The 13,618-nt window shown below is 43.5% G+C and overlaps 1 protein-coding gene across 7 annotated transcripts in view; it reads left to right on the forward strand.

The window, feature by feature from the left end:
• The window catches only part of sh3pxd2aa (SH3 and PX domains 2Aa), a 96,191-nt gene that overhangs the window by 64,778 nt on the left and 17,795 nt on the right, over positions 1-13,618 (forward strand). For all 7 annotated transcript variants that reach the window (XM_076727937.1, XM_076727936.1, XM_076727940.1 and 4 more), the window contains one exon: positions 283-411. In XM_076727937.1, the coding sequence (XP_076584052.1) occupies positions 283-411 (129 nt within the window). The remainder of the gene's footprint in view (positions 1-282; positions 412-13,618) is intronic.

A 13,618-nucleotide genomic window follows, 5' to 3' on the forward strand; every position in this document is an offset into this window, starting at 1 on the left:
CTGCAAACATTTTCATCCCGCTCCCTCCTTTTGTTTTGATTCCTTCCGATGCGCCTCAGTCCTTCACTGTGGGCTGGGGGTCGGCTCAGCTATATGGCCAGACGTTTGCGACTATGCAGCCAAGTCGCGAGCTTGCGTTCTGATTGGTCAGGGCGGCAGGGAGCAGGAGTTGGCCGATGGCGGCGTACCGGGTGCACAGCGGCAGCAGTGTAGTTGGTTGCAGCGGTCGTTCGCGGGGTGCCACAGCGGGCAGGTGGCTGACAGCCTGTTTCTTCCCCTCAGGGATTGACAGCTCGGAGCCCATGGTGCTGGAGCAGTACGTGGCCGTGGCCAACTATGAGAGGCAGGAGAACTCGGAGATCAACCTGAAGGCCGGCGAGACGGTGGACGTGATTGAGAAGAGCGAAAGTGGTGAGTGGATTCTTCTTTTGTTTATGAACTCTGACAGCCCTCCACACTGTGAGATCCATAACATTACTGTCAACATATGTTCTTTGAAAAGTATCGTAAAGACTTGGCTTTGTTCGTAACTGGCATGTTCTTAGAACTGCCTGACATTTGGTTTGTTTCTTCCTGTTTGTGTTTTCCTCTCTCTGAGTACACATAAACATACTCCTCACATCCACAGAGGTATGCTCACTCAGCACCTCTGTCTCCCGTTTCTCCCCCTCCTTTTCTAACCCCTTTGTCCACGAGAGTCCCCCACTCCAGCCTCCCTCCCACTCTTCTGCTCTCCCCCTTTCTCCCAATCTCCTGATCTCCTAGCTGGGGCTTGGCACCACCTGGAGGTGCTGTTTGGCTGGCAGTGGTCAGCGTGTGTTTGTGGTGGAGGCGGGGGGAGGCAGTGTTGTGGCTGGGGGCCAGTCTCTTGCCTTTTGCAGCAACAATGTCATTAAATTCAGGAGCAATTGTTCCGCTTAGTCAAAGGGGGAATTGAGATATTTGATTGGCTTCTTTCTGTTTTGGAGCCAGGCTGTAGACGGTGTCATGTCAACATTGGTGTAGATAAAGTAACATCCAGTATGTACACAGTGAACTACAGTGACAATATTGAACTAATGGTGCTGATCAACTGACCACTGATAGAATTACATCATCAAATGATGCAGCACACTTCACCTTGCCTCCCCTCCCATGGATTTCTGTTTAGCAATCCCAGAGCTGGATCTCATTTTCCGTGCAAGCAGCCACTGACAGCCAGCAGCTTGCACAACTCAAGAGAGAGCTTGGCACAAATGATCCTGTCATTCTCTGCACTGTTATCTATACACTTATTACACTCATTCTCTTTGAGATATCTTGCTGGCACATCTTCGAACAGTTATGTGCCTTAATGAGTCGGTTTTAGCGTTGAATCAGATTATGATTCAAATAGCATTTGGTGCATTTCCAATTTGTCCCGTCAGCATAAATGAGATTACTGTGAAATGAAGTTTTGACAGAGTAAAGAAGCTGCATGGGAAATTATTTCTCTTGTGATGTGGCTTTTGGTCAAACTTGTGCTCAAGGAAGTCAATGTCTTCTGAAGAACGACTTCAAGGATGTGTATGTCTTCATTTCTGTCTCTCCTTTCAGCTTTGTTTGTGAGGTTTTGAAGTGCCAAGTGTTCCTGTTAACTCTTGATTTAGGGGGAAGCTAATTTTTCTCATGCAACTTAGATGACCAGCAACTCTTTGCAGTTAGGTACATGCATCATTTAATGTTTTGTTTGATTCATATTCATAAGTGTTCCTCAGCCACAAGGTAGTTTTCTTTGGTGATCCCATTTCTGAAGATCAGGCCTGACAGCATCTGCTCACCAGACCAGTTTGAAAGCTCAATTCTGAATGTTAACATTTAACGCTGATTGAAGCACTTACAGCAATACGAGCAACTTCTGAACTCAGAGGAACTCTCGTCCAAGAGCTGGATGTGTGTGCTGTCGTCATTGACTGGGCAAAAGAAGTGGAGTAACAGCCATGTTGACGATGATGATGACATCACTGGGAGGCTATGCCAAGACAAACACATCTGAGAGCTCATATAGTATCCCAAAGCCCCCTTCCTGCTTTCAGGTTTTACTGCAGCCTCCTGGTCCCTCCAAACACAGCTGAACTCCGTATTTTACCTGCTTTTCTCTTCAAATGCTGATTTTCTTGCCTCTACATATTGAGCACAGATGGTATCATGCATTAATATGCTGTTCCTCATTCCAATACAGAATATTTCAACCAGTTTTTAAGTGTCTGCAGGCTTGACCTGATATAATTATGGGTTCAACTCCGGAGTCGGATGTTGTTGTTTTTATCCCGTGAGAAGTTACTGCCCTTGCAAATCGGGACCCAGCTGTTTCACTGCGCTGTGTCAAGACGACCCATTGTCATAGAGAAAACTAGTTAAATTACAAGCTCTGTGTGTGACAGGAGATTGGTGTGTGTGTGGATGAGTTTGCATGGGTGGTTAACGTTTATTCCCGTGTGTGTGTGAATTCTGTGTCTATGTATTCCTGCCTATCCTTCCTATAAGTGAGATTTATGAAACGCTGAGGGGGTGGGGGTAGCACAGGCCGGAATTGTCCCAGAGAGAGGAGTAGAGGCCTCGTCTGAGCCACTGTCCTGGTTTTCTCCCTCTGGTTTCTCCTCGGACATGGGAACCATAGAGCGTCTGGAGAGAGGAATGTCCCAGCTGTAGAAAATAAATCTGCATATGTGACCAGTTAAATTATATGGTGTGTTGGACTCAGAGGAGGCAGTGATGGGAAGGAGACAGAGAGGAAAGGTCAGTGTGTCTTAAAAGCCGCAGACCTATGTCAGATAGTACTTGAGGTAAATACCTCTTGGGATAGCAGATGAGGCACATGGAGCAGTACAATTAGTAGTGGGTTAAAATGCAAGTTTTTAAAGGTGTATTTAGTTTTCTTTTCAGTGACTACCAATTTACCTGATCACTGGACCATGGTCAATCCTGTGCATTATGCAGAACAAGCAGTTATTTGCAGATAAAGACAAGACAAAGGAGTCTACAGCCATGTTAACAGCTCTGTGAAGCTGTACTCGGGCACAGCAGTTCTTTAAGCTGAATGTTAACATAAGTAAGCATAAGTATCATGCTCACTATGACAATGCTAATATGCTGGTGCTAGGCAGATATAATGTTGTAGCACATTAGCATGCTGATGTGAATGTGATGACATCATTTTTGGTGCATGCACCCTTGTGCTGGGGACACTACACCCCTAGTTCAATAGGTATGTATGGACGATCTTGATTAGTTTGTAGCTTTGCTGTATCTTGCTGGGGTCTAAGACATGACCTTTTTATTGCAATGGATCCTGGTCCAGTCTGGCAGGGGACCTCTAAATTCTCCTTTCTCCCTTCATTTTCTGTGAGCCCTCAACTGCTTGCTGCCTAAGAAAGGCACAGATGCACAACAAATACCTGATGTTGTGTAGAGCACATGTCCTCATAAACAGTAGTCCTACAGATGTTTTCTTCTCCACTTTCTGATATCATCTCAGAGAATGAATTGTAATTTTAAGTGACTAGTCTTCCAGTCTGTGACCACAGTGACAGAGGGGGGAATATATGTGGAGAAAAATACCTTTTTTTCCCCTGTTTCATCAGCCGAGACTAATGGATCTGCCAGGAGGACCTTGACGCTAAACTGCAAACAGGATCCTTTGGGTTAGTGTACGGCCCAAGCCACAATGCCAGCCGGAGAAGCCATTTGCCCAAATATCTTGGCCCTCCTTTCTGCCAAGTTTGAGGGACATTTTGTCACAGTTGATTTAATGAGATTAGCCAGACTTGCTTACCTCTCTGTGGACTTGACCCTACCCCTCACATAGACCTATGACCTCCTGTTGTGTTGCCAGACGATACTAATCCTGTATTTTGGAAAACGATAAGAGTTATGTTTTTGTGGACCTCCATCATTAATTTCTATATGGAAACATTATAGACATCTCTCATGTTATGTGGCATTGCTTGTCAGCAGGTACAGTGCTGTTTTTAGGGAGAATCAGTGCCAGAAGTTTTGGCAGCATTTTCCCACCACACCTTCCCCAGTACCCAGGAGATGTAGTGAGGCTGGCAGCACTCAGTCTAACCCAGAATGCCTTTCCAATAGTTTGTCCTCAGTGCTTTGCTTGGTCTGGCTCGAGGCTATTGCTTGTGTGGATCAGTTTCATGAGGAGAAAGCCCTGAGCTAAAATTTATAGTCAGAACCTCACATTGCATTGCATTCATTTGCACCACAAGCTCTATTTATCTATGAGATAATGACAGCATTTGTGTGCTTTAGTGGCTTGAAAATATTAAGAAATTCACCCGAATTAAAGCATTGATGAATTCAGTTTTCAGTTACCAGTACATATATTGGACTGCCTGCACCTTGGCACTCAGCTCTACCCCTTCTGTTCAGTAAATGTGGTCCAAAAGCTTACACAGGAACCTGGTTTTGATGTTTGGGGAAAGGAGCTCATTATTATTGCCCTGAGTATGATCATTCACTAACAATGCACATCATAAGTCAACAGCCAAAACAAGAAGCAACCATTTTCAATTTAAAGTGGAACGATGCACCACTAGTCCATTAATCGACTGTTTCAGAAGTACACCAGTATCCCCATTGAGACTACAACAAAGATACAATAGACATCCGATAATGTTGCCTAAAGATATGAATGACACATCTTTGGTTCATGGAACCATTGTAAAATAAAGCTTTTTTAACTGCAGAATGAATTGTACTCTCAAGTACCATAAAAGTGATCAAGTGCCAAAAATGTGAAATGATGCAATTTCCCTTTAAAGCCTCCTCTGGGGGGAGATTTAAAAGATTTTGCAATGAAGCTAGCTTGACATACCCTTTGCCTTAGGCTGTCAAATGTAGCCTATGCCTTTAATCAAGGTGTACTAAGGGCTAGCTTAAAGGATGTTCTGGATCAGAGAATGCTGTTTTGGACGGAGATCACATGGGAGGCTGGAGGCGAGCTTTAGCACTGCCTCCTGGCTATAAAACAGACAGACAGACAGCCAGCCGGTATTAATCAGGGTGGTACGTCTTGAGTCAAGAGATGGCCTTAGTCTCATTCTTACAACACCCTAGCTTAGCTGTGTTAGCTAGCTTCACCCTCAGGCAGTAAAAAAGTGTTAAACTGCTTCTGTCACTTCATTCTTAGAGCTCAGACAATCTGGGGATGGCGGAGGCTCAGAGGAGACTACTTTAAGCTGATGAAGGAGCCACCTTTACAAACTCAGGTTAAAAACAGCATGTCTCAATAAGTCTGTCGTCTTTAATGAGCATGATGATAGTGTTAGCACAGAGGGAGGGATGGAGGAGGATTTTTTAGCTAGAGGGTGGTATAGCACATGCTAGCACACATCACACACCATATGGAGGATTAATACAGAGGTTTAGCATGACCCCACTGAGCGTGATGTTTAGTCACCACTGGTTATTGAAAGCCCCACCGCTGGCTATCTCCTTTCACTTGTAACAAGTCTGGCTCAGTAACAAGACCCCTGCATTTTATGAAAACTTCAGCCAGGTAACATGAGCTTCAAACTGGGATGTAATTCCTCCATCTCGCAGTGTCAATAAAGACCAGAACCTTGAAATTGGCTCTGACTTTCTAGGAAGAAACAGCACAGACGGGGTTGGGTGGCCCGTCATATATACTATTTTTAACTTGGAGACAAGCTTTGAAGTCTTTTTAAGTGGTGCTCGATCCAAACATCCAATATTTTAAATATAAAATACTCACCCCCTATAGAGAGGCAGTTGTAAAAAGTTTGCAGTTTTGTTCTTCACGGTACAAGTTTTCACAGCAGAAAAAAGCAGGAAAAAGTTTCGGTCTATTCAAACTCCTCATGGAGTGGGTGGAGGTATAGTCCCCATTGTAGGGTGACATTTAAAAGTTATCTTGATAACCTTAACATTTATCAAAAGAGGAGGAAACATGAGAGTCCCTTGGATAACTTGACCATACTGTTCTTCAGGTTCCTCATTTTCAAATCTTTATGTATTCATTTTGCTGAGCAACCAAACAACTCAACAAAACAAGGAATGTGCATTAACCCAGAATATCCAATCCCCACCACCCCAACTCCTGCCAGGGATGTAAAGAGAAAAGTTACAAAAAATCTATCTTTAATGCACATTGATGGATCAAAGTTGTGTTAAGGAAGAACTGTTGTTGTTAAGTATTTTTCCTTGCAGCTTGACATTTTAGCCATTGTTTTAGTGTCAGCATTTGTTCAGATATTCAGTATTGGCCAATAATTTTGTTGGCACTTGAGAAATGCAGTATTAAAACTCTTCATCTAAATATCAGATCAACAGATTTTGTGTGTGAACTTTGGATTTGCATCAATCCTGAATGGCAAATGACTGTTAAAGAGTACAGTGACCAAGAGCCTTAGGGACCAGGCAATGAACAAGTTTACTCCAGGATCAGGAACAAACCATATCGTATTTCCTAAGTTGATCCAAAATTGACTCAAAACCCAGAAGTAAATGTATTTTAATTGCTGAATATGTTATTCTAGAGTTCTACAAAGTGTAGTGTTTGTCTTCAGCTTGCCATTGGCAGTGCAGGAAACATAGTTTCCAGCTCACTGATTGAATGCTTCTTACATAAATGCTCAATGAATAGATCCACGTCATTGCTGGAGATAATGTTTCGCACGGTTTCAGTCACCTCACCAACATTTTATCATTGTCAGCATAGCCACTGGATGGATCATTTCTAAAATGATGACGATGAGGTCAGAACGGCGTTCTTCCAGTTTAATCCCATTAATGAAGCTAGTGTAGACCATGTTAAAGCTAATGCTGTGGCTGATTTCACAGCTGGTTTTAGGCAGCAACAATTCTTGTACTGCTATTTTAGGCATATTCTTTGAATCCCTGCTTCTGCTTACTCTGCAGAAAGATAAGCAGGCAATTCAATACGTTGCCTTGAAAAGAGGCAATGCGTTCCAGCGCTCCCTGCTCTCCAGGGGATCTGTTCCTAATTAGAAGCTGAGAGGAGAAAACAAGAATGACAGACCCCCCCACCCCACCCCACCGCACCAAACGTTGCATTTTTAACAGACATGATTGTTAAAACCATTCCGACGATTCCAAAATGAGAACTGAAAGGAAAGTGTGCGGTGTTGTTCTTGTATGAGGAATTAGCGTGGAACACTACAGCTTTGAAGCCTCAGCCAAACATCTGCCGGCTCTCCCTCTTTTGTCTCTTTTCTGTCACTCTCTCTCCCTATACCACTCTTTTAATCTCTCTCTCCGCTCCACTCTTTCCCACCTCTGCCTCTGCCACCTCGTGTCTTTTTTTCTTTTCATTGCCCTTAGTTTTCAGATCCTGCATCACTTCATGCGTCTCCTCTGAGCCTCTCCCACAGGGCTCAGGCCTGTGACAGTCAATGATAAGATGGCTCTGCTCTGCTACTGTACCACTGTGTTCACCGTGACCTCCACTTTGCCTCTGCGGGAGAAAGCAGGCAATTACTGCCTGCCAAGACATGGTGTAGCTATAAACTCCAATTAGAGCTCAGCGCTGTAAGAAATGCCAATTCCAGTCCTTCCACTGTCTTACATATTCATATTTTGCGCTGTGTGTATAAATGTGGGAGACAGCAGGTGTTGCTGCATAACCTTTCTGAATATTAGTCATTAGCTGCTCAGCGCCTCATAAATCCTTCAGAACAGTTGGGTCTGTTATGTCAGACAAACCAGCAAGAATTTTCAATTGAAAACAAAAAAAAACCAAAAAACAACCCGATTGTTGAACCTGCTCTGTTTGAGTGTTTGCTTTAGGTAAAGAAGTAGGCTGGGTTCCACTTCACCAAGCACCTGGGCAATAAAAAGACCTGACGTCAAACAGGAAATGAGCACTCATGTTCTCATGCTATCGAACACCACGCATTATAGCTCAGGTTGAATTCAAGAGGACTCACAGAGCATTGGGAATGCTTTGCTCATCGATGTGACTCACTCAAACACACACAAACACAGAGTGGACCCAGGCACCAGTAACAAGATATATGATTTCAAGCAGTTAAAACATCAGTCCACCTCTGCGTTCCACTGTATGTACAGATGGCTCTACAGTATGCACTTCATTACCTGAACACCTTTTATTTGCCCTGTTCATTTTCACAGCTGCCACTGCTGCTGAGCCCACCACCTGACTTTGACTCTTGTTTTTCCACAGCAGGTCACGTATGTGTACATGTGCACTTATTTGTCATGTTTCAGACAGAAGGTGATATGTTTCTGCTTTGATCTTAACTTCAGCCCACTCAAGGGTGCACTTAAGACTGTATTTGAAGCCACACTGAACTCCACAGCAGTCAAGATTATCACAACAGATTTATTCTTCATCTATATGTTGGATGTTACAAGCGTAACCTTTGGACACTTCTTCACCTCCAAGACGCACATAGACACACAACTACACACTGTAGTTTCACCGTTCGCCTGTATGTTTCCACACACAAAATAAGAGAATGAAAAGTAAAATACATTGTTATCAGTTCCTAGCGGCTGTTCATTACATCCTTCAGTTTGGAAATGCTGTCCAGAGTGATTGGCGATTTTGTTCTTGTTTTTAGCAAGTTAGTGGAACTAACAGTGCAGCGTTTGTCCTGAGGCTGTGCAGCAGTGTTTTATCATAGTAAATTAAAAGGATACATCACCATGGGAGCATGACTGTGTTCCGTAAAGTCAAGGACAGTGAGCCTGTCAGACGAGGAGGTGAAACAATGAGGGTAGTAGGAAAGCTCACAGAGGCTCCAAAATGGAAATGGTTGATGCTCTATGAGTCATGAATGTGCTCAGAAAATGCAAATAACCCTCTGCTTGTTGGATTTGGCCTCATGGTGGTCCTTCAGGAAAAGTCCCAGTTTCAACAAAAACATCAAGATTCACCACTGAGGACTGTGAATATCCATGTCTGATGATGCAACAAACCAAGCGACCATTATTACCAGGTGGTCAAACTTGAGGATTTTGTTGCTTCATCTCCTACCCCCACACCTGGGAGGAAGGGGGTGTTTTTGTTTTTTGTTTCAGTTTTGTTTCATGAAGAAATTGCCCAAATGTGTGGAGCTGACAAAATATCCAGGGTTTGAACTTTTCTCTTGAGCTTGTTTTTTCCGTTCTTCAATCTTTGTCACCATAAATATGTTAGAGGAGATGCTGTCCAAAAGTGTGCACTTATCCTCATTTGAACCCCTCTCTACGATGACAGACTTTTCCAAACAGCTGTGCATACTTTTGGCTTTAGGACTCATCATATGACACATTTCATAATTTCCTTTGGGTGAAGCATACACCTGCCATAAGGCATTGGGACAAAGGGACAAAAAACAACAAATCAGTTACAGTTCATAGTCAAATCTCTTTGCAAGAGAGCATATTTGTCCTTACGGTAATTCAGCCCACCACACCCTCACTGAGCGTCACTGGTCAGTGTTTGCATGATTCTACACACACACTATGTGGAGCCAAATTATGCATTGCTTTAATTGACTGAATAATTTTTCTCCATCTGGCTGCCAATCTTTGGCCCAGATCTCCTCCTGCGGGACAGATTTTCTGTGAAAACTGTGATCTAAAAGGCTTCTAAAGGCTTCTCACACATGAGGGTCAGCCCACTTCTCTCAGGGCCCATTCTGCCATGCTGCCAACTGGCTCTCACAGGGAGAGAGCGACTGCTTTCTATCTTTCTCGTTCGGTCTGTTATACCCACATCTGCAACTCCATTTTGTTTCTCTCGCCCTTTATCTCCAGTCTGTTGTACCGTCTGTGAGAGTAGGAGTGCACGTGTATATTTGAGGGAGTCCAGCACTGTTTCTGGTCCTCATTTAGCTGCTTTTACTGTGCCCACTTTCTGCAGAGCTGGATTTATAGGGAAACTGGGCCCTGTCAAACCCTTGCCTTACACTACCATGTGTGCACATGATGGAGTCTGAAGCTTGGCGTGTGTGACTGAGATAGAGAGGCTGCTTGACTGTGTCTGGCCTTTGGGATGTTTTGTTTTGGTGTGCATGTGTGAAGGAGACAGGAAACCAAGACATATCTACCAGGCAAGCCATGGTCAAGTGATATTGTTCATTTTTCTTCACACGTGTGTCTGTCAGTGCTTAAAATGGAAACAGATCATTTTCATGCAAATGATTTTATGCTGTGAACAATTTACGCAACTGGTCATACCATTGTTCAGCTGTCATAATTTTCCTCTGAAAACATGTGACTGTATAGCAGAGGCAACAGTTGGATGTTTTGGGAAATTGACTTTCTTGCCAAGTGTTACTTGAGAAAATTGACGCCACTCTCACTAAATGTTTAGCAGGAGGCAGCAGCCGCTTAGCTTAGCTTAGCATAAAGACAGGAAGCAAAGGGAAACGGCAAGCTCGGGTCATGTCCAAAGCCCACTAATAAACATCTTCTTTGTTTAATCATAAATGCTGGGATGGATTATGTTACCTTTGCGCAAAAGCCAGGATAGCTATTTCCAGCCTTTCTGCACCATTAATGCTAAGCTTAGCTAACCAGCTACTGGCCTCAGCTACATGTTAATTGTGCAGACATGAGAGTGGTATCAGTGTTCTCATCTAACCCGTGGCAATACAGCTAATAAGAATGTTTCCCAAAATAATGCTGCGTATCACTAAATTCTTCATAGCCAAATAACAAATGGGATGTTTCCCCTGAAACACTTGAAGTGGTTTCATAATGACCAAAAGAGTCCTGCTGGCCAGCTAGAATTTGGGAATGATCTTTGATTCTGAAGTCACTTTTAATCAGCACTGCAGCTAAAGAGACCTGTGCAGTCTTCAATCAAACTTAATGAAGTGGACCAGTTTTTATTATTCAGTGGTCTGGAGAAAGCCATTCATAATTTTAAGCCTCCACAGTTGGACTTCTGCACTCCTCGTTATTCTGGCATCAATCAAAAATGTCTACAATGCCTTGATGTGGACCGTGCTGCAGCTGTGATTTCAACCAGCGCAAACTGTTGGGATCTCATCATTCCTGATTTTCAAGTATGATTAAGCTCATCTCCAAATGATGAGATCTTTGAACTCTCATCAGAAACATGCCCTCCTATCAGTGTGTTTCTCATCTCACTGAGGGCAGGTTGAGCTATGCAGCAGCTGGGGAACTCACACTTGCCACTATTGATGGCAAACAGTCACCTCAGTCCTCTATCAGCACAGGAGATTTATTATTCTGTTTTTCCACCGTGTGCCAGGTGGGCTAAAGGGAAGAAGAGCTCCTGCATTTGTCTCTGTGCAGAACTACTACTCTCCTCTGTACAGGTGGCTCCAATTCTTCTTGAGCTTTTTGAGTAGCTGCAATGAATCAGCCTATGAAAGCCCTAATGTGTTTCACATGCAGCAAGCTATTCTTACTGCTAGACGGACCTTTCACACTGCAGCAAAACAGAAAATAGATTAAAACCTTCAGGAATCAAAGCTCAGACTCTCCACTGAAGCATCCAAGGCTGCTTGATCAGCTCACATATGAGCACACGCACGTAGTTAAATTCATAATTAAAGCCATTGTCTGGTCCCAGCCTGCTTCTCTGACCTTTGCTTAGCACAGTACTCCCCATCAGGAAAGTTTGACAGCCCCCTGTGACAGTTTTTAAGTGCAAGCACTGTGGCAACGCTGTTCATTAACAGTGGGCTTCTTAGAGCAGGAGCTGTGGTGTAAGATTTCATTTGCAAAGTAAAACTGTTGTGGTGTCATTACAGTTTAATTCAAAACCATAAGCTCCATCTGCAATGGCCAGCCAGAGTCCTAAACTGGTCCTGACGGCTCCAAAATGAATCACACTAATTTCTTCTCAATCCAGACTGCACTGGAACATCTCTGCAGGAGTTGCAGCAGTATGGAAGCAGTCAGCAGGCAGACAGGCACAGAGCATCCACAGAAAGCCAGTGTGACTGAGGACGTTCAGGCTGGAGGAGCTACACTGCAGCTACTGTGTATTACCCCCATGTGTCTGTAGGCCCTGGGGTTGAATTAACTCCCCTGTTGACTGTGAGACATGACCCGCTGTGGGGAAATCCAGGGGAGACAGTATTTCAGTATGATTTTTATGTGTGAGCTTGTGTGTGTGTTGTACGAAGGTGTTTTTATGCTGCCTATAAGCTGTCAAAGTCAGGGTGGCTCGGCCCTCACTGTGCTTAAACGGGTAAGAGGGCGAGAAGAGGCCTCATGTGGGGGGCTGGCCAGGCTCCTCTGCTGTGGTCTGTTTAGTGTCAACCCAATAATATATTAATGCCTGTTAGTGCCGTTGTTACAGTCTGACTTAAATGAAGCTCAGCACTGCTTTTCAAGGAGGAGCAGTCAACGTTCTGCAGTGCCACTGTTTCAGCTGTAAATGCCGCTAAAATGCGTTCACACTACATGTAAACAAACTGTGAAGGAACTGGAAAAAGGAAGTATTTTTCATTTGCACAGATCATGCAGATTGTAATGCTTTATAGTAACACAGTACACATATTCACCATTAGCCAACTGCCTCTCAGCATGCATATTAGTAGCATGTTGGCTCTTAACTACTCATCTTAAAGCACTTTTTAATACCTCATTCTGCACGACCATATTTTACAACTATAGACCATTAACTAATAGTTTTCCTTCAATAACCCCCTAATTACTGCTTATTGACAGTAAGTAAGGAAGATGTTGTACATCTGTACGAGCCCCAGAATAAGGCATTAATAAGTGCTTTATAATGACTGGTGAAAGTAGATGATAGTGTAGTATAAGTATTATTCATTCATTAATGCAAATTGTTTCATTATTTACTTACTACCTACACATGTGGTTATTTGTATAATAGCATGCTCATGCAGTCTCTGGTCCAACCCATCTCAATTCTCTGGTTAGTGATATACAGATGCTTTTACTGTGGCTGCTTTGGAAAGCACAAACACACCATCCTCTTGTTTAGCATTGCTGTTCCTTTCCATATGTTACAGCTCTATGTTACAGGCATATTTTCCACATCATTCACAATACTGTACGTGTTAATGTGATTGGTGTCTTGCCGGGTAATAAAAAAGGGCGTGGTGGGCTGATTCACCCAGGCTTCTCCAACCACATTAGAGAGCTGAGCCATATGGCTGTAAATACATTGGAGCAGCGATGACTTAATTGTTGGACTCCATTGGAGAAAGAAAAAAAAATGACTTTGTTGCCATTTTTGTTTGTCTTTCCTGTCTACCTCCACCCATCTCTCTGATTCTGTCACGTCTGCTGTGCATACACATTCAAGCACACAACAGCTGCTGTTAGAAGTGCCCACCGGCAAGGCATTGAACCTCTTTCTTTGGTGGAGCTGCAGTGTCCTCCCAAATATATTCTTGAAAATAGAAATACATGTCTTATCAACTTTCCGCTGTAAAAATGTACAATGCTGTGATCCATGACCTCATTCTTGCCTCACAGAGTCAGCTGTCTTGCAGCTTGTATTGTATATATTGGAAGAATGTGTCATGCAGTGATTTCCAGCCAGAAGCTGGAGCAACCTCAATAATGAGGTCACAGCTCCCCATTTTAAGACATGTCCAACTTATTCAGCACCATTGATATGATCCCAAATGTTACAAAAGCA

This window comes from Chaetodon auriga, chromosome 4, assembly GCF_051107435.1.
Source record: "Chaetodon auriga isolate fChaAug3 chromosome 4, fChaAug3.hap1, whole genome shotgun sequence".
Classification (NCBI taxonomy): Eukaryota; Metazoa; Chordata; class Actinopteri; order Chaetodontiformes; family Chaetodontidae; genus Chaetodon; species Chaetodon auriga.